Below are 26165 nucleotides of genomic sequence, written 5' to 3' on the forward strand. Positions count from 1 at the left end.
ATTTCCAAAGCAGAACTTTCAAACCAGTAGTCAGTACAAGCCATTGTGGAATTCGGGATATTTTTAGAGCATCAGGTAAGGGTCTGACTGATGTAAGACTTGACAGTCTGACAGGGTAAACTGCATGGTGATTCTAGCGGATATTTAGGAATAGAAACAAGTACTACAAGCACAGTAGATTCAGGAGATTGTGTGGAATGGATACCAGCTTCATAGAGCACAAGGACTGGGCAAACAAGTATACTGCAACCTGGGACCAAGGTACACGAGCAGCAAAGCTGAGAACTCCAGATTGTAAGAGCAAGACTAGCTAAGTCTGAGACAAACTGGTAGAACCACATTGTGGATGCTGCACAGAGCCTGTCCACGTAATGCCTGGCTCTTACATGCTTTCTAGGCTCTCATTTTCCAAGTGCTGCATTGCCCCAACAAAAATGAAGAATGATATTGAAACTGATGATTCTGGACGGAGAGAAGATTACAGCACCCCCAATAACCACGTGAACAAGGAACACATTTAGTGTTGAGTAGTATGTACTTCGGAAAAATCAACATGACCATTAGTAGTGGGGAGGAAATAGACACAGTTAAGCAAGATACCAATGAAGTGGCCCACACCACCAGGCTGCACTTTGTTCCTCTGCTGTGCAGTGGCACGGGAAAGACTGGTAGCCCGTTCCATGCCTCCCGTGATGGCAGAAGGGTTCTTCTCTACCACACTTGAGTTCTAGGGCTCTACAAGGAGCAGTACTCAATAATCCGTACAGACTCAAGCAGCCTTGAAGAAGTCAACAGGACTATTCACAAGGACTGATTATAAGAGCTCATGTTGCAAAATGAACCCCTTATTTTGGTAAAAAGAAGCACAGTAGTAAGTCCTATTGTTCTAGAAACACAAACACTATTCCTGAGGACCTAATAAACATTCTGCTGTGTGACAAGAGTCACAAACAGACCTTACAAAATAATATGGACTTTTGTAAAAGCAGGACAAAGTGGGTAAAGTTTTTTAAAAATATTCTTCAAAATGAAAATGCTCTTGATCTACTTTGCTTTTGATCCAGCAATGTTAAGGACGTAAGATCTTTCTGGTACCACAGCCTGTAAAGAGTAAAATCCTTGAGCTCCTAAATGTGCTCCTGCATATTTCTAGGACATTTGTTGGGAAAAAAAAAAAAAAAAATCCCAAACAACAGAATAACCTTCTGTCCATCAAGCAAGATTTCACAACAATTACAGTACCAGGCACAGAGAACTCTGCCTGTCTGGCCCACAGCCACACCGCGGGCGGCAAACTTTCTAGCTCTCACAAAATAATTAGGCTCAGGTCAGGTATGTGACTGAGAGAACTCCAGGGAGAGTGGAGGGTGAAGCAGGAAGCCGTGCTGATGATTCAACCAGGGATCATCTTGAGAACAATTTTAAAGTTGTTTCTTTCGAAATAAGTTTTGGATGTGAAAGGAAAGTGATTTTATTTCTAAGACTACAGAAAGAGAAAACTTTCTGGTACAAAAAATGAAAGTGAGGACTCTATTTAGTAAGTAAAGAAGCAATGGATTTACTAGTCAAAAACTGGTGACAGTTTATGCTGTCTAACAGTGGAGTGGGACAGGTGACAGAAGGTTGCTTTAATCAGCTCTCAAGGTGATCTTTCTTTCTAGTAAGAAACTAGAGCTGCAAGGGAAATAATTTTGAAATTCCAGCAAAGCTTTCTGCACACATAAAGACAGCGCAGGAGTGACTCAAATGTCTGCACATGCAATCAGAGGAATGAAAAAGACTCACTGCTGGGTTTTGTATTAGATGCTGCAAACCTTTAGTAGTAGACATAACCTAGGGCTATGCAGGGCTGCTTTGTGCCATTCTACACTCTGAGGAGTGGCTGACATTTAACACCTTTCTCCAAAGCCATAAAATTACAAACTAAGGTTCACAGCAGCTACAAGCAATATCAGTACTATTCCATCCAAACCCTGTATCTGGCTCCTCAAAAAGGCTGCTGCCAAGTTAAAGTAGTGCAATGCCAAAGTACTCTCATATTCTCTATTTCTTAACATCTTCAAATCGCAGTTTTGTGGGAATTCCCTAGGTCAGTATAAGGCATTATGTTTAAGGCAGAGTGACCAGAGGAGAGTCTGTGGTCAGTGTTATACAGGTCATACCAAGGTCATCCTTGGTTCTGTAGTAAGTCTTTTCACAATAATGTTCATTCTGCCATCAGTAGATACAAAAAATGTCCAAGTGGACAACCTTCTATCTGAATAGTGCTCATCAGCTTTCAGGTCCAGTTTTGAGTTGCCTGTGCCTGTTTGCTACGTGACAGGTAGCTGTAATGACCAGTGAAAGCAGCAACAGGAGCAACATGGCAGAGCTGTGATGGTGAGAGATGGATGTGAACTTCAGAGGATCAGGTATGTCTTATTCCACCTGTGGATCTTTCAGATATGTCATTATAAGCATGGAGGACCTACTACTGAGTTCGCATTGAGCATTAGAACAAACCTTTTCACTAGGTGAGCAGTACAGTGCTGGAATGGGTTACTCAGAGAAGTTGTGCAATCCCTGTCCTTGCACGGTTTCATTACTTGGCTAGACAAAATCACAGCTGACCTGCTAAGTGCCGGCAACTGTTCAGTTTTTATCAGGATGTTGGAATAGAGACCTCCAGAGGTCCCTCCTTAACCTACATTTATTTTATGCTATGTCTCTTGGATCCCAGAGCTGAGCTGACAAATCATGTTTTGAAAGGACCTTGTAGGATGAGAGCCCATGGCTGGTAACATCCAGCAAACTGGAATGGTTGAAATGGTTTATGTGGAGCAAGCTAAGTGTCTGAGTGAAGGCCTCCCACACCTACATGTAAAATCTCATTTTGAAGAGAGACTGAATGGCAGAGACATTGTGAAATACTGCTTATGAGGTGACAGTAATTATGGAACGGTGATGCTGCTCAATTTCCTTCTGCAACCAAAGCTTCAGCCAAGAAAAGGTGTTAGTCTCCTGTAGTGTTCTTGTGCCACTCTTTTGTAGCAGTGGTGAGAGAGCAATTGTGTTAGTGTTTGTTCACTGGCATGCTGAGGTGTTGCTCAAAGAAGGTAGGCTTATGGCTGAGTTACAGCCTGGCACATACCTCAACGTTTTGTTTCCTGCTTTCAACTCAATTGTATTTAGCTGCTTCCAACATTAAAGATACCAGAAGAGTCTGCACTCTTCCACTACACAGGGAGACAGATCCCAGACTGGACTGGCTGCAGGAACATGCTGGAGTCATGGAAAAGCTGATAATTCAGTGGGGACATTTCTATACAGGCTAGCAGACATAGCAGATATATACACAGAACAGACAAAATCCTTTCCACAAACACCATTTGCACAGTTCTGTCGCACTTCATTCATCCATAGCTCTTTGCTGCTTTGCTCCTGGCACACACATTTCTTCCCCCCAGTTCAGAACCAGCTTTCCCACTGCTACAATATCCTTATCTCTGCCATCCCTTTAATCCCTCACATGACTGTACATTCCCTGCTTTTAGCACAGAGATGATGGAACCTAAGAAGTGCATGTACTAGTTGGACACAGGGAGAGCCAAGACTATACTGGCCCCAGGCAAGAACTTCTCCATTAGCAAACAAAAGCTGAGATGTCTTTGAACAAATTATGTTCTCTAAAAACTGCCAGGAGAACAGCTGAACTCACAGTGAACAAACCGAGCCTGATCTAAGAATCACAGCATATCACCTGGAGCTACCAAAGTGTTAAAGAAATTCTTTTCTTTAGAAAAATGCCCTAACCACAGTTTATGTCAGTGTGACATGTACTGCTGTGGACTTCCAAGCGACTACTAATAACATTTCAGAGATTATTTTCTCTTGTATATTAGCTTGAACAAATATTGAGCAGCTGAAAAAGAGTCTGAATCTTAACATGAGACTTACACAGGCATAGAAAAATATTTAAAGAATGAGATAATTTTGAAAAATGCTGTGATGTTTTTAGCAAGGACTGTTTCGCAGGAACTATGGCTGATACAACCCTAACACCGGGACTACCAGAGAGTTCTGGGACCTCCATGAAACATGAACCAACTTCATCACCCCTTAAGCTGGCAGGATGCTTGAGAGTATTTAGAGCAGTAGATCTTGGGATCTGCTATGTACAATAATTATATTTATCTCCAATACATTAGATTGTCATAAATATATTAACCTTAATTTTCTCCATAGAAAAACCTAAATAGATTTAGGAGATCTCAACAATGAAACTATGACAGCAGTTAAATCATAGCCACACAAAACAGCAGGATGTATGCTCAAAAGGCCTCTTCATGCCAAGTCAATAGAGAGTAAAAACTTCTCACACCCTACAAATACAAATAAAGATCTTTATCTATTTCCTAATAATGACATAGTGATAAACTCTGTTCACTCTTGCATATATATGTGGAAGAAACCTTCTCTCCATACAGCTCTCATACAAGGGACTAGCTTCAGTTACACTCTTTTTCATCCCTGTTCTGCTTCCACCAAAATTGTCCATTCCATATTAATGCCTGCCTGCCAAATCACATTAATTCCATAGTTGTATCCCTGTCATAAGCCATTAGTTCCACAGTCTTACTACACATAACACATACATTCCACATTCTTTTCCTTAATATGCAAATCTTTCCAACCATGGTCTCCTTTGTTTTGGTGGCTCTCAACCCACCAGAATATGCAGAAGGGCTGACAAACTGATCCTCTGGGATATACTCAAACACAACCAATATGTTCTTTGTGATTAATATGTAACAACAGGAGCGGTTTTGAGGTTCCCTCCCAAGTCTTCAACAGCTTAAGTATTGCCCAGATTCCTGATGCCTTTCATCTGCACCAGGTGGTTTACACTGGTCATTATGAATTTCCTTTCAAGCCTGCTATTTACTGTAGGAAAATTTTCCAATGGCTCTAAGTAGCATTTTGAGTCAACAGCGAGGGTTAGGTGAACAGCCACATTACTGTCACCGCTTCCTGCTGTCAGAATCTCATCAGGACCTTACAGGACTTATGGCTGTGCATTGCATTCAATCAGTTAGAAATACTTCTCTTAGGAAGAGTATCTACTTGTTTTCATGTCAGTTGTCAGTCCTAACAAATTTTGCCTTTATTTTGTCCAACTTGATTCCCTTCAAAATCTGCAGCAGGAACCTACTAAACAGTCATCTGAACATTTTAATTGGTCAAAAATACGGCAGAATAGACAAAGTGGAATTGTGCCCCGACAAAATTCAGAATGTTTCACTTACTTCAGCAAATTCTCTTACATGATAAGGTTGTGGTACTCAAGACCTATATGCCGTTTCATTTGGCATAGTTCCACTTGGAACTGGAGAAGCCCATGATAAAACTCTGAAGTTCTGGACACTACTAACAGCACAATTTAAGCCCTGGGGTGTGAAGCCGGATTTTGCCATTCATTTGGCATAATGGACAACACAATTCTTCCCACAATTTTTCCTATTCTTCCAATTTCAGTGGCTGGTACCATCTCTGTCTGAAGAGTGAGATGGCTGAGGAACAGCTGAGAACTTGGTCTCACCAGCCAGATTTATCACTATTCTTAATTTGCACACATGCTAAGGTGACGTGTGCATTACATATGCTTAGACTGCACGGCTGAATGCTCATGTTATATCAAGCTGTGGATGATTTTACAGCTGGCTCTGCTCCTTGAGCAGTGGGAGCAGCTCTGGTGCATTTCTGAAAGGCAAACTCCAGCCAAGTGGCTGGAGCTATAATTCTCCAGCCTGATCTCTCCCATCCCAACTACCGTGACTCCCTCATGCCCCGACATTCTTTGCTGCTTTGTTTATGCTGTAGAAAACATCTGTGAGGGTATACGGCCAAGGTGAAAGATTTTGGCAAACAGTTATTTTTCATAGCTCAGCTTTAAGGGAAAATATGAAGACTGCCCCTCCTTCTCAGAGAAGAGGAAGGGTGGAGTTGAAAAATGAGCTCTGACTGCAGCCGGGCCAAACAGCAGACTTGCTGTCCCACTAGCCCCTTTAAAGGAAAAGGGAATTGTTTTTTCAGTAGAATGAACTATGCTGCAGAAGAGGAAAGGTTTAACCGAAATAAACTGGATTAACTTTTAGAGTAACCATTTAGATAAATGTATCAGGAAAACCTTCAGAATGTTAGGATGTGTTAGGCTAAGCATATTTCCAGAAAATGCATAAATCATGCTGCAGAGGTCATTTAAAACCAAACTGCTATAATAATAAAAATCTGCAGTAGAGAACACCCCCACACTACTAGGAGATGGACTCAATTACGCTGCAGGTCTTTTTCAATGTTCAAATTCTATGACTCCTTATAGAATTGGGGCCCTGTAAAGGGAAGGAGAAAAAACATTGGCTTATTACATTTGTTGATTAATAGATCAACTTTCTCAAGCATTAACGTACTTTATAGGGCTACAAATTATAGAATATAGGTAAAGAATTGCAGATTTCCCTGACAAGGTGTAGTTTGTTATTGACATTCTGCAATGGAGCAGAGATGACAGCACATGCCACTTGCATTTATCTGCCTTTCTCAGGTAGGCCTTGGAAGATCAGGAAGAAGAGATGAAAATTCCTGCTGGGAAGTGAAGGACTTGAGGGATGACAAGGAGATTAGAGATTTGCTTTAAGGACCTGTAAACAGGCAGGCACCACTTCATTCTTCCCTGAATTCCAGCCACTTCTAGGTGAAACAGCAAAACCAATTACAAAACACAGGGATGCTTAGGATAGGAGGTGAGGTTATTGCTTAAGAGGAAATTGGAACAAAAAGTCAGGGATCACTCAGAAGCACCGTGCTGCAATGATAAACGAAAAGGTCCTCCTGGAACTTAAGCCCCGCTCTGTCCCCAATCACACTCAGGACATTCCCCTCTCTGGCCATGAAGTCAGTCACTGCTCACATAGAAGGAAGGTCAGCTACTGCCAGATACACCCACTGGGATGTAGCAGCTACATAACCTCCAGGATAGAGACAAACAAAGCTTTCTCAGAGCTTGGAGCAGAAAGATGACACAGGCTGAGTACTCGGGATCCATCTGTGATCTGTCACGAGCAGTTGCACAGCTGACCAGTGAGAGAGGGCACTGCAAGTGAGGGCATACAGCCAAGCAAGCACTGCCTCCTCCACCCACCTCTCCCTCTGTCTGCCCTTCCTCCAGATCTACCTAGGCTCCAAATTAATTTTACAACCTGGAATGCTGTTAACACAATCAAATTATGAAAGAAAAGCTCATCTTGAGAGAAGGCAAAAATCAGCTCCCTTCTCTGTCTCACAGCTGTCCCCTCCTCCTCACCATGTGTTCCTGGAACCTGGGGCTGTTCCAAGCACTAAATGCACTGGAAAGCGTATCCTTGGGCCAGCTGTGATCTGATCGTGGCACTTTGGCTGTGGGTAAATCAGAAACCAACTGATAGGCCCAGGAACAATGTGGCCCCTTGTTAGGCTCTGAGAATAGCCATCGCCGTCAGCCTCTCCCGCCCCTTCCCCAGCCAGTCTTCAGCAGAGCAGGATGCCAGGACAGCTTCTGTAACATGTCCTGCATGATCCTTTCCCACCAACCCTGCACTGAACTGCAGCTATTTTCTGGGTTGAATGACACGCTCCTTGTCTTGTGAGAGGCTCTGGGTGGGGACTGCTGCAGCCTCTTTGGAAGTGGATGCACAGCAAGTGACAAGCTGATGCCAATATTTATGTGCATGCTGCCACGGGGCAGCTCTGGCTGGGACCATGGTTGCTCTGGAATCCCAAGGGCTGGAAACCTCCAGGGAAGCTGCTTCTCATTGGCCTCATAGAGCATTCACAGATCCCAGGAACCAGATTTTATCTGGCCTCACAACTTTGCCGATGTTTTGTAGGCTTTGTATGATTATGACATTAAGTAAGCACTATGGAAATGAAGCAATGGCACAGAGCCAGAGCCCTCTGTTTTTCCCAGCCCTTTGCACAGCTAGGCTGTTGCAATTCTCAGGAGCAGATGCTGCAGGAAGGGGGTTAGTGGTGGAACAGGGCTCAGTCTTCTCCAAGGCGATATTCTGAGGGGGAACAGAGTGCTGTCTGGAGGGAGAATAAGCCATGGCCAACACAGATTTGAGGCAGTTCATGAAAGATTGCAGAGAAATTTAACCCTGGTGCATTATCAAGTCTTACATCTAATAGTTCTTTGCATTTGTATTGAATTACTGTGCTAAAGCACCAACCAGGATTGCCCAAGGTATGGTACAGCCCCATCTTCAGGGTAAATATGCTTTGCCAATCAATTCCCACTGCAATTTTGATTAGACACAATAATTTCCTTGCTTCCTGCCCAAAACACTTGCCATGTTGTACTACAGCTGCATTTCAATAGCACAGAAGGATCCAAATACATTGGTTCTAGCAAATTTCAGTATAAATATGAACCTGAAATTGGGATCCTTCCAATTAAAAAATACTGCACTGATGCAAGACATTACTAAGTGCTCATTAATGAAAACTACGGATTTGTTCTGTGTCTTTTGCTAGTCCAAACTGTTTTATAAGCTAGGAATACTACATACCCTATATAGGAACTATTTACCATTACCAAAAACAGTCACTTGCCTGGTGGGAAGCTCTTATGAGCATACCAGCACCAGCACACGAAAGAAATAGAGCAGAAAGTTAATTTTCCTGAAAATTGGTGTTGACTTGCATAGCTGTAATAAGTTTCTAATCACATCCAAACTGATTCTGCAGCTGTGGCTCAAATTTGTATATGCTTTCCCACTCCAGTGACTTTTGCTTTGGAACTTCGGCATTTTGGGCCGAAGCATCGCTGAATCTGGTCCTGATATTCCAGTGTACTACAGCTGCACCACAAATGAAATTTGCCTGGCTAGATCAGACCTAAATAATTGAAATGGACACTGAGATGTGTACAGAGATTAAATCTTTTATGAAATATATACGTCAGCAAGAACCATATACTGGGCCATCACAAAAAAGAATATGGGGTACAGCAACTGACTATAAGGCCAGCAAAAATTTAACATGAGCAAATTTTATTAAACTGTAATCGGTATTCTACAAAGAAAACTATCAGGATTTTCTTGATACATTGAACTCAATAAATTTGCTTTGAATAGCTGTCTGTGAGTGTGACAGAGAGAGAATTAGTCTGAAATGCTATAAGGATGTCAGCCAAGCTCCCAGCATCTGGAAAGCAGAAAGCAGAACTATATTTAGTGCACAATGACTTGCAATAATTTGGGGAGGGAGCAGAGCGGAACAAAAAAGAACAAGAGAAAAGAACAAAAGTTGGCAGTTTTGGACAATTAAATTAATTACAAAGAAAAAGGAACAATGAGGCTGGGAGAAGGATAAATTAAACCCCGGGGTATATGTTATTATAAGAGCTTCTACAAGCAGAAATGTTGTATGGAGTTAGCAGACATATTTATAAACATGCTATAGATAATGCATACTTCAGTATAAATACCACCTCTAAGAATTTCTGGCACAGAACACTTAGGGCACTGACCTCTGCTGTACATTCATTTCCTTTATGTGGCTGAAATGGCCTAAATATATTCCTTAGTTAGGCATGGGAAACTTTTTCCATATGGTAACTGCATCCGTAAAAGTACTCCACAGTGTAACTGTACTTGGTTCTGAATGCATTATGAACCCTTTGCAAAGCATGTAGAGGTTACTGTGTGCTCCTCTACAACTACTTGTGAACAGAACAAGCACCAAGTAAAAGGCTAACCTCCACTGCTGCAGTTCATTCAAAATAAAAATGCACTTTCTAAGTTCCTTATTGCTATGATAAAAACAAGGTGCTGAACAGTCACATTCCCCTTCCATCACTTATGTAGCTTTTGTTTTATCCTTCACTTGATTTAAACATTGCATACATGAACTCTTCAGAGTCACTCACTTCCTGGCACTTTCTCAGACCTGAGATGCTAGGATTCCAGAGCCTCCACCTTCAGCGCTTTAAAGGAAATCTCAAATAACAAACATAACCTGTTAAAACTGAGGCACACATCTCAGACACACTGATACTGTTTAAAGGATAACTAAGATGAAAGTAAATAGTATTACTGACAAAACAGTAAAAAGGTTATTATATTCATAAATGTTGAAGTATTTTCTGGTGTTCAACCCAATCTAGCTTTCAGCTTCTAGGAAGCAAAGTGCTGCCAAAAAATGATGTGTGGCCAAGAGAGAGTATTGAGCAGAAGAGAGAGCAGCAAGTGTTACCTGTGCACAGGCAGCAATTCCCTAAGTTTGGTGAAAGACAACAGAGATCTGTGAGCTGGGAGGAGAAGCTGGGTCTTGCCTGCAATGCCAGTGCCAATATTGCCTTTGAAGCACAGACCAGAGCAGCAGACATCTTGAAAAGAAACTAACAAATTTTTGATACAGTACAAGGGATGACACCAGCATTCTATCTCTTTTTAGACCCACAGATATCCAGCAACACAAAGGATGGGGAGTAAGTACCTTTACTACTTCAGAAGCAGAGTGGAAACAGTGCAGTGTAAGAGATTCACAAAACAAAGAGACAAGGATGCCAAATAAAAGGAGGTAAGGACTGAGATAACTACAGAGAAACTGTAGCAATGCCCATAATATGGTCTGCAAGGACAATGTTAGAAAGAGTAATGTAAATGATTCTATCAGTCCTTCAGTTGATATAGGAACTGGGGAAATCAAGACACTTAACTGGACAATGCAGACAGTGGAGCACACCTCTATGATGGGATCTGACTTATCCAACTAGGTGAGATCACACTGCCTAAGAAAAAAGTCAGGAAAGCACTGCTGCTCTCATCAGACATGGCATGGAGCTTTCTTTTCCTCATACTCCCCTCAAGCAGGGCACTCACACATGTTCTGTTCTCAAGAAAAAACATATGTTTGAAATATTACAAATGAAAGCTGCTAATGAAAACTGCTATTATGAATGAGTAGATTTTGATACATGTTTAACATTCTTTGGGGTCTGAGATCCCATTTGAACCAAAACTGCTGTCTGCAAACACCCTGCTGAAGTCAGCAGAAGATGAGGATTTACTGTAATCACTACAGCACTGGGCAGTGAGCTAGGCTCATTCCTGAACAGTTTCCTAAGAGATGTTAACAGCCTCAGCTGGGTGCTCTTTGTAGTTCTGGCAGAGGTCAGCTCTGTCTCTAAGCACAAATCAGAAAAGTAAATCTAGTCTAAACAATTCTCTGTACTGTTCCAGAAGCAATTAAAGGCACTTTGCTTTGTGTACTTCCCCCAGGTGTGAGCAGACACTTCCCACAGACAGTCTGCACAGCAAAAGCTCAAAAAGCATAAACTCTGCAGTGGAAAAGGCAAAAAACCCTCCTGTTTTATGTATGTAAGTCTGAACTGGACAAAACAGTGAAGGATTAGCTTATCCATGCACTGCCTATGAGCTGTGAGCTATACTTGGAGAAAAGTAATGGTAAAACAATTCCAGTTCACCAACATGCCACCTACATTCATGACAGAGATACTAGCATTCATGAAGCTAAAAATGTATAATCCATGAGTTTTATAAAATCAGCAATGATGTGAAAAGTGTAGAAACAAGTAAGCACAACGTTAACTCTCACACATTTTAAAATTACTAATTATAAATATTTGAATTATTATATAATGTTTTGTTAAAGTGCACTTGGGTGCTTCTTTGGTCATGATTCTCCAAAAATGGAACAATAAATACAAATACTAATAAGTATTCATATAATATTAGGTATACTCATTATACCTAAAACCTCCCACTGCTTTGCTAAAAGCCAGAACCAGCAGTCCTAGGAAGTCAACACATTGTCTATGAATCTCCTGTGTATTATCACTGATATATTGCTAATTTTTCAAAACAGAGATCTACCCATACAACTAGCATCATGATAGAAGGGAGGAAACATGAGTAGTTCACTGAGTCAATATTTTTACATTTATTCTTCAATATTCCTTTTTTAAAAATCATAATTGACATATGCATGCAAGGTGTACCTCTCCAGCCTTGATGCAGCACAACTCCCTATATAGTTTTATTCATGGCTGTGGCAGTGAATAAAAGAAACAAATGGATTTAGGGATAGTTTGATTAGACAAAAACCATCTAAACCCCTAATGTTGCCATATGTGCACAGGTAGAGAAGTAGGCAGGGCAGCAGTAACTGTAAGGGCTGTAAGCATGATGGAAATGTAACCTGAAATTCTGGCCTTAGCCTGTGGCTACAAACTTTATCCCCATTTATATTGACATAGCACCTTCTAACTGCAGAATGTTCCCTGAAACAAACTCCTAGAGCATGTATTTCTAGCGCTGACAGTGACTGGCAGAAAGCAGGGGTGGAGTGCCCTTACTCTGGCATAGCTGACAGTCTGCAGGCCAGGAAGCAAACCCACTTTTGTTAGGGGAGGCCAGTAGCACGTGCTGGTACCAGATGGGATTTTGCGGCAGCCTCGCAGATTTTTGCTTCTGGTTTCTGAGCAGTGCCAAACACTGCTTGTCCCAGTCTGCCCTTGAATGGAAACCCACATTTCACCAGTGGCTCATCTACACCCATTGCTAATTTTCACCAGCACCAGTCAGAGAGTTTCCTAACATGCAGAAGGTGCAGATGCATTAAAAAGGACAGTACTTTTATACTTGCAGAGATAACATTTTTTTTACTGTTATTTGATGCTGCTGATTAGTACCAGCCCCAAAGAGTCCAACTTCATGGAGGGGGAGATAACAACTGGCAGCAGAAAGCAGAAACACCTGTTGTTGCACCCAGAGGTTTGCATGAATCACTTCACCATCTCAGTAAATTCTAAAATAAAAATCTCAGTGGTTTTGCATAGGAGGAAGCAAGACACAATGAGGGGCCTGGACTTGGTGAGGCTGCAGAGGACCTCCAACTGTAGGTTATATTCAGAAAGCTAAAGATACCAATCTAGAATGCTTTCAAAAAGCAAACCAAAAGTTTTTTCCTCTGTGTCCCCTAGAACACCAGGTAACTCCCACCTCCATTGTCAGGCAGATGATTTTACCATTTATCATTAGATTATCTTGATCTAGCATGAAAAACTAAGTGCACCCATTTAATTTTATGCAAACAATATGCGCTGGGTCGTCTGAACCTGAAAGAAAGGTGAAAAAAGGTGTCACCCTTGGTGCTATAAAAGGAATTTTTGGCACATGAAGTCAGACAGTATTCAGATTCTATGAAACAATCTGTGCTGCAGCCCAAATTACTCCCTGTGGATCATACCAGTGAAGAAGAGGGTCCCTAGACTTCTATGATAGCATAATGTCAGATTCTATGGATCTATGTGGAACTGGCATGAGCTCTGTAATAACAGAAATAATTCAGAAATGTTTTCACTACAGTAAAAATGGCTTCTATACCATTCTATAAATGGTCTCTGACACTGGGTTAGAGGAGAAGCTAGGGTGCACAAAGAAAAGCTATTTGCAGATATTTGCCACTGAGGTGCCAAGCTATCATTCATAACATGACTACCCCAAAGTATTAACCCAGCAGAAGACAAAGCATACCTAGATTTATTTCAAATTGTTTTCTTGCATACAACTACAAGGGAGGGAACGGGCAGCTGTCTGTTCTCATCAATGAAATCCTAAGCGGGAAGAATTCTTTACTGGGTAGCTGACTGTCCTAAGGCCATTTTATATTTTCACATGGCTTAACAGACCAGAGAATTAGAATTGTTTGAGTTTATTCAGCCAACAAATACTAACTATTTTGGTTTCATTAACAGTATCCTTTTGAAGCTGTGAAAAGTCATTTATGTATTTATGTATTGATTTCTGTCCAGAATCCCAGCTGAAATTAAAGTCATGAAGGATCATGTCAGCCTTCATCTACTATTATAAAATCATTGCAGAACACTGTTTAATGAAGTCAGATTTTCAATTGCATTTTAAAACACATCCTAGCCTCACCTTTCTTGACTAAACTTGAGGTGATCCAGCAGTGCTATGTGGGATTACACACTAAAATTATCCAAATGTGTGCAGGCCAGACTGAAGGTGCTTTGGTTATGAAATTCAGGACCAAAAGTACAGGCAGGAGCTACAGCTTTATTGTGAAATAGCAGGAACAGAGCTGTGAGGAGGAAGTTTGCAGTGTGCCTGGGAGTGTTACGGCTGCCTGGAGCTGGCACTCCCAGTGTTTCACTTTTCTGCCCACTAGACATGTCTAAATATCTTGGGAAAACAAGAAACAAAACAATAGGTGACTGTAGTGTGAAATATAAAAGCCTGGCTTCCCTTTTGGAACCTGACTGCTGCTCTTAAACTGCTCCAGCTGTGCTTCCACAGTCCAGGATGTCAGCACAACTCCTCCAGTGAATCACTGCCTTGTGTTCCCTCCCAGGCCATGTACAGCACCCTTTTATAGACTGTATTGTAAGACTGGGGCAGGTTTCTGAGCCAGAAGGTTAGCACTACTGCCTCTCTGCTCCAGAAAGATAGTTTCAATATGATATTATACCAGCAACAGCAAAAAACCCAACAAACCAACCCAGACGAAAATAATACTGCATATGGAATGCACTGAGTTGTCAGTAGTGCAGTGTTTTGTTCTAAGCATGAACAGGTAGAGCAGACGTTGGAACTATTCACTGACAGATCCTGAGGGATTCTCTCATAGAGCAAAAAGTTTCTTAAATATATGATAGACTGTGTGACTCTACAAGCTGACTCAGAGGCAAGGACCAAATTAGTCCTGGCTGAAACTACATGGATTTCAGGCAGATCCCTAAAATGAATGTGTCCCTACAACAAGTGCAATTTTTCTTTCACTACCAGGAGCCCTCATCTGTCTAAATCATTCCAAGCTAATATTGGACTTTGCTTACTGTGTGTTTTGATTTTTTGAGAAGATAAAAAAGAGATACCATGCAACCATCCTAAGTACTTCTCTTTTCTAACTGCAGTCAGTTCTTCTAGTGCTGGTATGATGTCCTGTTGCCAACTACAACAGCAACAATCTTTCCTTCTCTCCTCATTTTCCAGTGACAGAAGAGCAAATCATAAGCCAGGTCTGCTCCAGACTGTGTCTCAAGAGGTATCAGCTATCTGAAAAGGCATGCTCTTCCCTTCGTGTCAGTGCAGTGTTTCCCTGGCTTCTACTTATCTTGGTTTTGGAATAGAAGAGTGAAATCACTCCAGTATTTTTCATCAGGTTCAAATCTACTTAAAAATAGATACAAAAGGATAGAGAAAATATATATTCTTTGTTAATTTATCCATGAGTACTGGAGAGCAGTTGTATCATTGATCTTTTGGAGAAGGATCAGACACCTTCATAGTCAAACAGCACCATCCAACATATGGCAGTAGATGAAGGCTGCTTTTTGCCTCTCATATTCACTCTGAATCCTTCTAAATCACCCCTGCCAACACAATACAGTCCTTGAAGATCATTAACAACCATCAGAAGAGCAAATTCTCATTATGTAATAGGTTAGGTTGCACCAAAGAGCAGGTATGAAAAATTCCCTGGGGGAAGACACCTGCAGAGTCAGTTCCTTGACCTTCAGCTCTGCTGCTCCTACAGATGAATGATGTTTGATTCAGCACTGCCTTAGCACTACATATGCAAAATATGTCTCAGGAACAAAAGATCAGCTCTTCTGAAAAAGATCAGTCTTATAGTTTCATTTGTCAGGTGATGCATCTTTCCAATTTAGATCAAATGGAAAGCAGTCCTGGCTAAAATAAGAAACAATTGAATATGTTCCCCAATTCATTCTCCTTGTGAAAAAAAAATATGTTGGAGAGCAAAACATTTAAACACAGATTGTTTTTGGAAGCATTTTTCTCTAAGAGGCCCTCAAGCATTAAAAACACATAAAAATATTCTATTAATGAACTGAGACCCCCTCAGCAGGGTCTGGAGCACATTGTATGTAACTCACATGTCACTGGTAAAATTCTTATTTTTTTGGACTGCAGTATATATTTCAGGTAAATGTAAACAGAATCAATGTAAAACTTACATGTAAATTTCTCTCTGATTTCCCAAGCAAACAGAGATGGGACTTCCAAAGGGAATATATAAATATGGACTTCCCCACAAACATGAAAAATATTTAGAAGTTTTTTAAAGAGAAATAAAAGGAAGAAGCAGATGAGGAATTTCTGGTCTATGTCAGGTAAAATGTTTGTGTGCTACAGAAGGAAAATGTATGCTATTGATCCCAGTATAGTAGCTTTCCTCACATCCTTCAAGGCTCATGTGCTCAGTATATCAGGCACTCCTGTTATCCTTGGAGATACAGGGGCTGACTTGTTAATAAAGTGGAGAAAAGCCACTTGAAATTTTTTTCCTAGTGCAGTACAGTCATACTGTCAAAGAAAAGAAATCTTCACACAGTACATCTCCTAGACATGTATTTTACACTGGAAAGAAGCAAAAGATCATTTCACTTTAAATAGTGCAGTGAAATTTTTCTTCTGCAGGCTCTTTGTTGGGATGTACTTTCTTGGAGCAGTGAGGTGCTATTTCATTACGTGTACATATTAGGAATTTTTAATTCATTTGCTCTTCTTCCAATTCACAGTTCATTTTCAACCGGTGCATAAGAGATCTGCTCTCAGTGTTTAGAGAAAAGACAAGAGAGAGCCTGGCTGTGCTCACGTTATGCAATGACTGACTTCAGTGGGAGCTCATGGGACTGAAAGATTTGGCCCAAATATCCAATAGCTCACAGGAAAGTCCAAGATGTTAGGTGCCAGAAGATTTGGAATGTGAGTTGTGTAGTTACTAGAGCATCTGCCACTGTGGCAGGTAAAGTCTGAAAACAAAGAGGGAGGTTCTAATTTGGAAGGAAGTAGATGACACTGCATTATCAGTACAGTACTAGACAGATACAGCTGGATTTCATCAGGATTGCATCTTCCTATGAATGGCAACAAGAAGCTGTTTACAGACACAGCCAAATCACAGAGGGAGCAAAACCCACATGATATTCAACCTGCCTGAGAGTAAATGGGACCTGTACTCTTGCTCTGGGAAAAAAGAGTCCTCACTAGGAGTATAAGTATTCTACATGCAGTAATAACCCCTTGCTCAGCTCAAATCACCTTGAGTCAAGAATCCTTCTTGACCTTCCTCATTGTTCTGGCTCTGCATTCATTGCTGAACTCCATACTCTTGAACTAAGGCCCAAATGTATTTTGTGTGTGAGCACATATATTTAATCTCTCCCAAATGTTCCATCTCAAAGTAATGGCATAATACCTGGCTCATTCTTTCAGCTCCACCAAACAATAACTGCCAGGAAAACAGCTTACTTCAGCCATTCCTAACAAAATACAGTTAGGTCTTTGACACACAGCCTTCTTTTTACTTGAGTTGCTGCTTTTTTGGTGCAGTTCTTTGTAGATTTCCTTGGTCAACACCAGCTGCATTCCTCCTCTGGAGAGCAACTTGCTTCTTGTAGAAACAAATAGATTTACATTTGGAGAATTTTACAGCTGGAGCATTTTCTAAGTCCTTCCACTTCTGACATTACCTTTTTTTCCTGACAGCCTGCACTGGCACCACCTGAAGACAAGGTACCAGTCTTAGCTTTGACTCTCAAAACTTTGCTTTTCTGTGATCTCTTCCAGTGAATGTTGGAAAAGCCAAATAACTCTCTCTCTCTCTGTGCTAAAATGGTGAAAGTTGCCATACAAGCACACTTAAAATAGACTTAGAAACCAAATGACAGTAAACGACAGAGTTCATACCTCCCTCCCACATGTGCACCTCTATGGAAACAGCACAGTGGACACAACATACATGCAAGGGCTTTGAAGCAGGAGGCTGAGGAGAAGCAGTTAGTGACACATAGAGATGTGGAAAGAGGGAGGATAAAGTCTGAAAAATCCTGAAGAAAAAGAATTTAGTGCACAAAGGAAAAGATTTCTCTAGTGCCAATCCCTCTTGGACCTTCTGCGCATTCAGCTGTGCTCAACTGGCCAAGACCCAGTTATGGTCAGGATGGCTACACGCTGCCCAATGACTGCCTCTGCAATGTTACAGCAAAGAGGCCATGGCAAGGAAAGGAAGCAGGAATCTCTTGGAAGTATCATAAAAGGCTAACTGATTCCCTTTCATATACTAGTTTCCACCAGACTCTGGGAAAACATTTAAAAAGCCCAATGATATTTTCTTCTTCTTCTTCTTCTTTAAAAAGGGCCTGTACACTGTTCATAGTCCCTGAAATAGATTTTAAAGTGAGGCACTCTGTCTGGTTAGTCTTTGCCCAATAGAACAGGATCTTGTTTGTGAACTTTCCTGGGGCACTGTATGTGACAGGAGATAGTATGCAACATGAGAGCCAACAGTTTACTGAGTAAGACTGGATCATACAACATGTGGATTCAATTTCTGACTCCGGTACAGACTTCTGTAAGAGAAGACTTCACCAAGAGATCTCTTCAATGCTTTTGTTACATCCCTTCTGAGTAAGATGACAGTAAAACCCTCTCACCATGCTTTAATGCTTTACCATAGAGATACTCATTCCTATTTGTACTCAGTCCTGTATTAGGAAAGCAAACATGACAAAGACAAGAATGCCTGCAACTGCACAACCTAAGCAGACATCGCAAGTCCCCTGAAGAATTCTGATATGCAATCCATTTATACAATTATGCAATTGCTTTAGTGGCAAATACCGCCTTGCAAGGCTTCTACAGTGTTGTAAACCTTACTTTCAATGATCTTAGCCCTCGTAGATATGAAGTGATTAAGTGAAAGTGTTACAAAGCACTTTCAAGGGGCCCTTAATAAATAGGTTTTGCTTTAGAAAGGGTTTCTTACTGAGTCTACCATGAAATATTTGCATGTGAAATTAAGAAATTTGAATTAAAACAGGTTTGTTTCTTTTAGAACACACTAGAGCCACCCACTGCACAGCTGAGTTTCCAGCACATCAGTACTGGATGCCAAGGAGCTTCAGGGAAACAAGTAACAGAATGGGAAACTGAGCAGCTTAGCTTCTTTTCACATTAGTTACCAGAAGTGGAGAGCACCAATGAAATAATATTGTATAAAATCCCCTCCTTAACTCAAGAAGCTTACTGTTTATTTCCTATTCAGTGTCTATGCATAAAAACCCCAAAACATTGCAGGAAACAACATTAACTCTACGTTTATCAAGCAAACCAGAGATATTCTTCATGAAAAGAATTAGTAGGTTTTGGATCAAGAAGAAGATGCACATTGTTATTGTACATCTTCATGTACTCAAGCAACATATTTTTTCTTGGAATGAAAAAGCAGCTCTTGAACAGCATGAGCATCAATGTAGCAGTTAAAACAGTACCATGTATGTGCCTTGTACAGAAATCTAGAACATCACCTTTCTAACTAAAATATATATAAGTCTTATGAAAAAGCATCTTTAACAAGCATGAGGCCCTGGCTTAACACATCATCTGATGTAAGAGGCTGAGATGTGTGCTGCTGTGTTAACATCCTTCCAGGGAAGTGCTTTAATTCCAAATCAAGAAGGAACATCACCATCTCTTGAGTCATCAGCATCACTTCCTGCCTTTCTGTGTGCATGTTCATAGGAAATCTTTCATCTCATTTTTTTCAAAGCCAAATACCAGTTGGCTAGCAAGCTCAGGCAAGATCCAGCCAAAAACAGTATAGGCATAACAAGTTTCAACAAAAATATTTGTTGCAAGAATACTCTTTGATTCATTTGCTCTTCCTTGGCTGAACCTTGACTACACCCATCCTGATGCACATTTGCGGAGAGCCGTTGCCATGTCAGAGGATCCAAGTTCAATTTCTGCATACCCTAGTGATTTCTTCTGGCTTTGAACACTATCCAGGTGGCTGCACAAGGGGCTACAGAAATTACAGGGAGATGGCAGAGTTGGTGAGAGTACTTGCCTGAGAAGCAAAGGAAGGGGAGATACCCATATTCTACCAGCCAGACCCCATCCAATCTGCCCACAATATGCTGTTGTAAAGAGTTTGCAGTGAAGCTGGGGATTTGGCACTAACATGGTGTGGAATAGTCATCAGATATTTAAAACAGAGCTGAGAGAACAAAGAAGGGCTTTGTAATGCAAGGCAGCACTGAAAACCCTGAACCTCTGCCAGCCGGCTTGCATGGAGTGTTTGCTAATGTACACAGTGGAGTGCATTCCTCGCATTCGATTACATGACAGTTTTATATACCAGGTATATGCAGAGGGTTTTTCTTAACTCTTTAAGTCCTCCCTCATTTATAAATTCTAAAGGGATTCACAGTGGTTTCACTTCTGCTGTCTTGTACATGCATGCAACTTCAGTCATGAAAGGCTGAGCATGTGCTGCAGGCAGTTACCTGTCAATGTGTAAGTACACTTATTTCTCTTGCTATGAACAGTAGAGGTTATTAAGCATGAACAAATTAGATAGCTCATTCTCTCCTTACTCATGCTGTAGTATTCTGCATCTCCCTTGATTTAAGTAGTGACTATAAAGAGGCTTGTTTAAAGGACCCCTATCACTGTCTCTCCATATCGTAAAATGGAGGATGCAGAGAATGCTATTAAAGTTCCCCCTTGTCAGACCATGGATGGGAGCCAGAAACCCAGGAATATTTTTAAAATATTTTAAAAAATATTTTTTAATACTACATTCTACCATATACTGTATTACACGGTGTCTACCATAAAGTTGGAATCATTGTATGTGCTCCTCTTGGTGAAGTTCTTCGAGAGCTATTGCTAAAATGTGTTGCCTGTAACCAGGAAATGCTCCGTGCATTCAGGCAAAAGAACCTCTCATTTGTATGATGTGAGGAATACAGATGGAGTAAAGGACCAAGGCCTAAACTGCAGGGCTTGGATGCTTTAGTGTGAAGTGGTTGAGAATGGCAAAGTATTCTTACTTTCCTGTTCTGCTAATGCAGAAAGTAAATTTTTTAGCCATAATTTTAATAATACACAATTATATTTTCAGAAGATGCACCGTAGTGTCTTTCATAAACTCTAAGCTGTAGAACTATTAAGTTATAAAGTTAGAAGATTAACGTCTGTTAATTAAGTTAAAAGAAAAAGAGAGGCATTGAGGCATTAAAAGACATATTTGTGGTCAAACTCTCCAGCACCCATACTGTTGCCTGTATTTTTAATGTTAGTAGCTCATAGACCAACATCTAATTAAGCCCACATGATTTTTTCTGCTTAGTCACCCAGGGAAACAATCCAGAGACAAAAGTTAAAGCATCTTGACCAATATTTGGGTGTCAGGTAGCATTATTACTCATGAAATTTCTACTCCCATACTCCAACTACTTAAAAAAAACCAGAATTTGCCTTGTAGGTAAAGAGGAAGTGCTTGGTGTCTGGAATTAAATGGGCAGAGAGAAAGGAACGTAAAAGAAGGTGAAGTTTATTGCAATGGTGGGGAAAGTGTACACAACGGCAGATAAGGCTGGGGTAAGATGAGGGAGAATTAGGCCAGAATAAAGGCAAGCTAAGCCACCGACCTAAGTCTCTGTAAGTCATTTAAAGATTCTTACCATAGTGAGAATGATTCCAAAACAGATCCCAAAACAGATGGGAGTAAATAAAGGACTTAAGAGAACAGCAATGGGAGTATTACATTTTCTACACATGGGCAGGCAGACTCTTGCTGGAATATTGGTATGTGCTTGAATTTGTAAAGAAGAGGGAAAATAACTTCCCAAATCAAAAATGTCATGATTAGATACCACAAGCACAGAGACATAGGCAAGATAGCCTGTTTCCAAACTATAGGTATTTTCACTAAAGAATGACAGTAAAACTGCCATATTAGCAGAACTAACATAAAAAAGAAAAGCATTTTTTTGAAGTTTCCATTTAAACACTGATAAGTCTTTAAAACTGTTATTAGTTATGAGATCCTTCTTTGGACAGCAGAAGAAAATGTAACATTTTTAAGGGTAAAATAGAACTGGAAGCATCACAGAGGTTCTTACGGGAAAGTCAATGTTTCATAAAGTGTACTGCAGATGATACATTCAGACAAATATCTGCATCCTATTTCTGAAACAGGACTGTTTCTGTGTTATTCATAATTACTTTTTCCCACTGTTAGATTGTGCAACTTGGAAATAATGTGACACTTCTGAAAGAGAATATTTTTTAATATGGAAATTTATTTTTTACTATGAGGAAAGGGGTGGAAAGTACTCCGATAATAGCATTTCCCAGCAACCTTTAGCTGTCATGATCATAAAATGCTGCTGCCTCTCTTTAACACTTAGCTGCATGTGAACGTAAAAGACCAAGACTCATCTCACATTCCTTCTCCTCCCAAAGGAGATACACTAACAAACTTCTGCAACCACAGAGGCCCACATGGCTCAGTTATCTTTCCCATACCATAAGACATGTATAAGTGCGTGAGAGGCAGCACCCTTGGATGCCAGGAGAGCATTTATGACACCTAACTACATACTGCCTTCACTTTACAACAGATAGCACCATATCCCAGACATCTGAATTCCTCAGCTCAGCTCAGCAAAAAAAAAAAAGAGCAACCCTGCTGCTTAGTCAACCACAGAAAAACAGAGGTGATGCTGCCAGAAGAGGTGAAATTTAGCCACACCAGCAATTATCATGATGTGTTCAAAGAACAGACTTCTGTCACAGTCACACAGAGCATCAAGATCTGATGAAGGATATGGAAACAACCATGACAGAAAAAAGCTGGTCTACACAGTGACTGAAGGAATGTGGTGCTGTTCTAGTAAAGGCCATGGACATGTGAGTGTACCATGCTGAGGACTGGAATCACAGTGTGAAGTGCACTTTTATGGTCTCAAGCTTTACTTTCAGTACGTACTGCATTTGGGATGATTTGATGAGTTTTAATTTCACTAGCTGTGCAGCATCTTAGTTAATCACAAGCCACGTCTCCTGGCACAAGTGACCTTTAAGGCCTTCAGATTTTTTCAGGGAGATAATTATAAAAAATTTGACATGTAAAAGGCATGAATCTTCAAAACTCCCTCAGGAGAAGAACTAACAGTGGCCATAAATTTCAGTAGCTTCAGGAAACTCCTTTGCAATCCTCTAAACTCCTTTTTAAACAATAATAATGTGGAAAATATGCAGCTGTACTGTTATCTCAAAGGAGAAAGCAGAAATTGGAATGAAAAAATCAAGCTGATTATTGAAACAGTGTGCTTTATATTGAGTCCAGAAAGACAGACAGAATAGAGAAAAATGACCCTTGTGTAACATAATGTTACTTTATCAAGTTCAAGAGTATTAATAAGGGAATATAATGATTTCTCAAACATACTCAATAGTTAAATATTAAACCTCCAGACCCATCCTGTGCATGGCTGCAATGAACATACAAAGCCTTCCTATATAATGGCCTTCCCCTAACATCACATGTGGCTTACACAACACTGAATCCTGCCAAAACATCCTCAGTTATACATCAATAAAGTAATGAATGCACAACTCTGGGAATGGTGTTGGTGATGTTCTACATGGGAATCAGTAGAGGGAACAAATGACACTGTGGCTTTTTGAGTTCTACAAAATAATGGAAATGGCATCTTTTTTTCCTTTTCTCTGTGGAGTAATGGAACAGTAGATAAACTGTGGAAAACCACAGCTAAATATTTAGAACCCACAAGAAAAAAGTTCTTTGAACAAATCAAGCAATTTCACTTATAGACTAGGAAGGAAAAGAGAGACAGAAGGTTTGTTATTGTTATTTCTATTTTTAGACATATGAGATGCTCAGATACTATTTTGATAGGGGCTAAATAAGCACCAAAAGAAAGAATGATAGGATTTTTTTCCATGATGTTCTTATGTCTTTATAGTGGTGATACAAGCTTCAGCCTTCAGCAGCACCTTTTCCAATCAAGACATCTGTAAATATCTCAAAACCATTTCAAAAATCAGTGGAAATACTGTAATATAAAACATGACCTTCAGGCCATCTGGAGCTGGGATGAGTATTTGGAATTCCCAGAGATTTCCTCCAAAATGACTATGTTCAGTATCTATTCCTTGCCCACCATCACACAGTTGATGTTTTTTGTTTAAAGAATGCTCAAAGGCTGACAGGAAAATTTACTTAAAAGTTTTGAAGCACATTTGAGTTAATGAAATAATTATATTTTTTAATATTCTCTACCTTACTTTTCCCACTTTGAGAAGATTTTTCTGTTAAAAGACATTTACTTATATAAGAGGATTATTAAGAAGCTAATGAGTATTTTAAATATATTTAGAGAAGCCTAAAGGAAAGCATGGAAAAATCGTGATTTGAAACAGAAAAATAAAAAGGACAGTGAGAAACATACAGGGAAGGAATTGAAGGTTATCTCTACACAACAGGACAGAAACTGGTAACATAGTATATACACAAATTCTGGATCCCATTCTTCATTATACTTTGAAGTAAAACCCCCACCGATGAAGTGCACCTATAGTGGGAGCCAGTACTTTAGTGTCACTGTTGATTTCATATTGATTGAACCAATTGTGGAAGAAATTTAGTGTCCCTCTCCTAAAAAGAAAAAAAACAATTTCTCAGAGCTCCCAGGAGTTAAAGAGATAATGTAAATCACCAAAAAACAACAACAACAACAAAGTATTTTAAAAAGCCCTGACAAAGAAGCGAAGATAATCAAGTCAGACATAAATGAAGATAAATACCCTCAGTTCAGCACCTGTGAGGACTAGACAGGTTGTCTTGATGCCTTAATGACAAGTCTGTTAACCAGTGAGCATATACTCAGGTTTGCAGCTGAAAAATCATAAAATCTTTCCTAAATATTAATTTATTTACATTTCACAGTCCACCAATAAGATTTAACCAGTACATTCTCCAGAAAAACTTGCATTGCTGACTTCATCCATTCACACCTCGCTACAAATGCCTCAGTGGTGAGACAAGACACCTTGAACCGAAGTCTTCATCTGTTTTGGATTCAATCCAAAGTTAAATTTCTGTCAAACATAAGGAAGAAGAATAAAAATTAAAAAAAAAAAAAAAAAAAAAAAGGACATTTTTAAGGTACTCGGCCCTACATCTGAAAGCAGCTTTGCTCAGAAATGATATCTGAAACAGTCCCACCACTTTGTGTTTAAGTATCTTTCACTGCGAGGTCTTTTTTACTTAGCTAAGAGAGCTTTTAAACAACTCTCAGGATTGTATCACTGATCCTGTTTCATGCCCAGGTATGTTCAGACAGAATGCACAATGAGTTTGCTGATTTTTTTGCATACCTGTTTCATGTCCAGGTATGTTCAGACAGAATGCACAATGAGTTTGCTGATTTTTTGGGGTTTATATAAAAAAACCACAGAGCCGGGATGAGCATTCAGGAGTCCTGCCTCCCACCCTGGCACCACCGTGTGCACCACTAGCCAGCCACCATTCAGGGCTCCTGTGCTAGCTTAGCTTGTCTGGCCCAGTAATAATGAAAAGGAAGAAAAGATTTTTCACTAGGAATTTGGAGTATTTTCTCATTATAACCAACCAGCATGACCAGAAAAAAGACTCCTGATGCAATCCGTGGGCCTAGTTCTCACTCCCCCGCTGGCAGGGCCTGAAAGACTGCTGGGGCCACAAGCCCCACTCCTCCAGGAGAGGGGAGGGAGAATGGGCTAAAACCAGATCCTGTCCATCAGGTCTTGTATCCTGTCTTCAGCACTGCCCAGACCTTCACGGTTCAGGGAAAAGCAAACAAACAAACAAAAAATCCCCCCTGCTTCCCCCTTCCAGCACCCGTGGCCTGTGGTGCAGTAACCAAGGAAGCGGCTCGTCCCATTACTGGCAGCTAGCCCTTCAAGAGATGAGGACTGGGAAAGGGTAAACTCCAGCTAAAATCCCAACTCCAGTCTTGCTCTTCAGACCAAAACCAGGGCAGGATGGGCAGAATTTGGAATCATAAGGGCCCTCATGGCTGGAAACAAGGGCAGCTGAGCATGCTGTGGGGGGAAATGAATGGCCTGGGGGAGGTCAGCGCACAGAGGGATACAGTGCTTTTCCAACGGCACTTCAGCACCGTGCCCAGGGTGTAGATTTCTGCCCACCACAAAAGCAAGTCATCCGAGGGGGATTTTCTTCTTTCCTCTCATAGTCACCCTCGACACTACAGCAGCAGCTGA

The 26165-nt window shown here is 40.6% G+C and overlaps 2 protein-coding genes across 30 annotated transcripts in view; one reads left to right on the plus strand and one right to left on the minus strand.

The window, feature by feature from the left end:
• Window positions 1-26165, minus strand: part of RAD51B (RAD51 paralog B) — a 429615-nt gene that overhangs the window by 58708 nt on the left and 344742 nt on the right. The window contains exon 11 of one of the 26 annotated variants that reach the window (XM_086895899.1): window positions 22160-25001. The exons of 24 other annotated variants lie outside the window; for them this stretch is intronic. In XM_086895899.1, coding sequence (XP_086752025.1) covers window positions 24994-25001 — 8 coding nt within the window. In that variant the 3' untranslated portion in view covers window positions 22160-24993. Of the gene's footprint in view, window positions 1-22159; window positions 25002-26165 lie in introns of those variants that run through there. One more of the 26 variants, XM_086895898.1, reaches the window with a different exon arrangement.
• Window positions 1-26165, plus strand: part of LOC111930291 (uncharacterized) — a 53413-nt gene that overhangs the window by 11164 nt on the left and 16084 nt on the right. For 2 of the 4 annotated variants that reach the window (XR_015288786.1, XM_086895917.1), the window contains exon 2: window positions 10471-10596. Coding sequence is in view for 1 of the 4 variants with exons in the window: in XM_086895917.1 (XP_086752043.1) it covers window positions 10471-10596 (126 nt within the window). In the remaining 3 variants the exon portion in view is untranslated. Of the gene's footprint in view, window positions 1-10470; window positions 10597-25393; window positions 25867-26165 lie in introns of those variants that run through there. The other 2 variants (XR_002865101.2, XR_002865102.2) reach the window with 2 other exon arrangements.

The sequence above is a fragment of the Cyanistes caeruleus genome, chromosome 6 (assembly GCF_971803275.1).
Source record: "Cyanistes caeruleus chromosome 6, bCyaCae1.hap1.1, whole genome shotgun sequence".
In the NCBI taxonomy this organism is placed as follows: Eukaryota; Metazoa; Chordata; class Aves; order Passeriformes; family Paridae; genus Cyanistes; species Cyanistes caeruleus.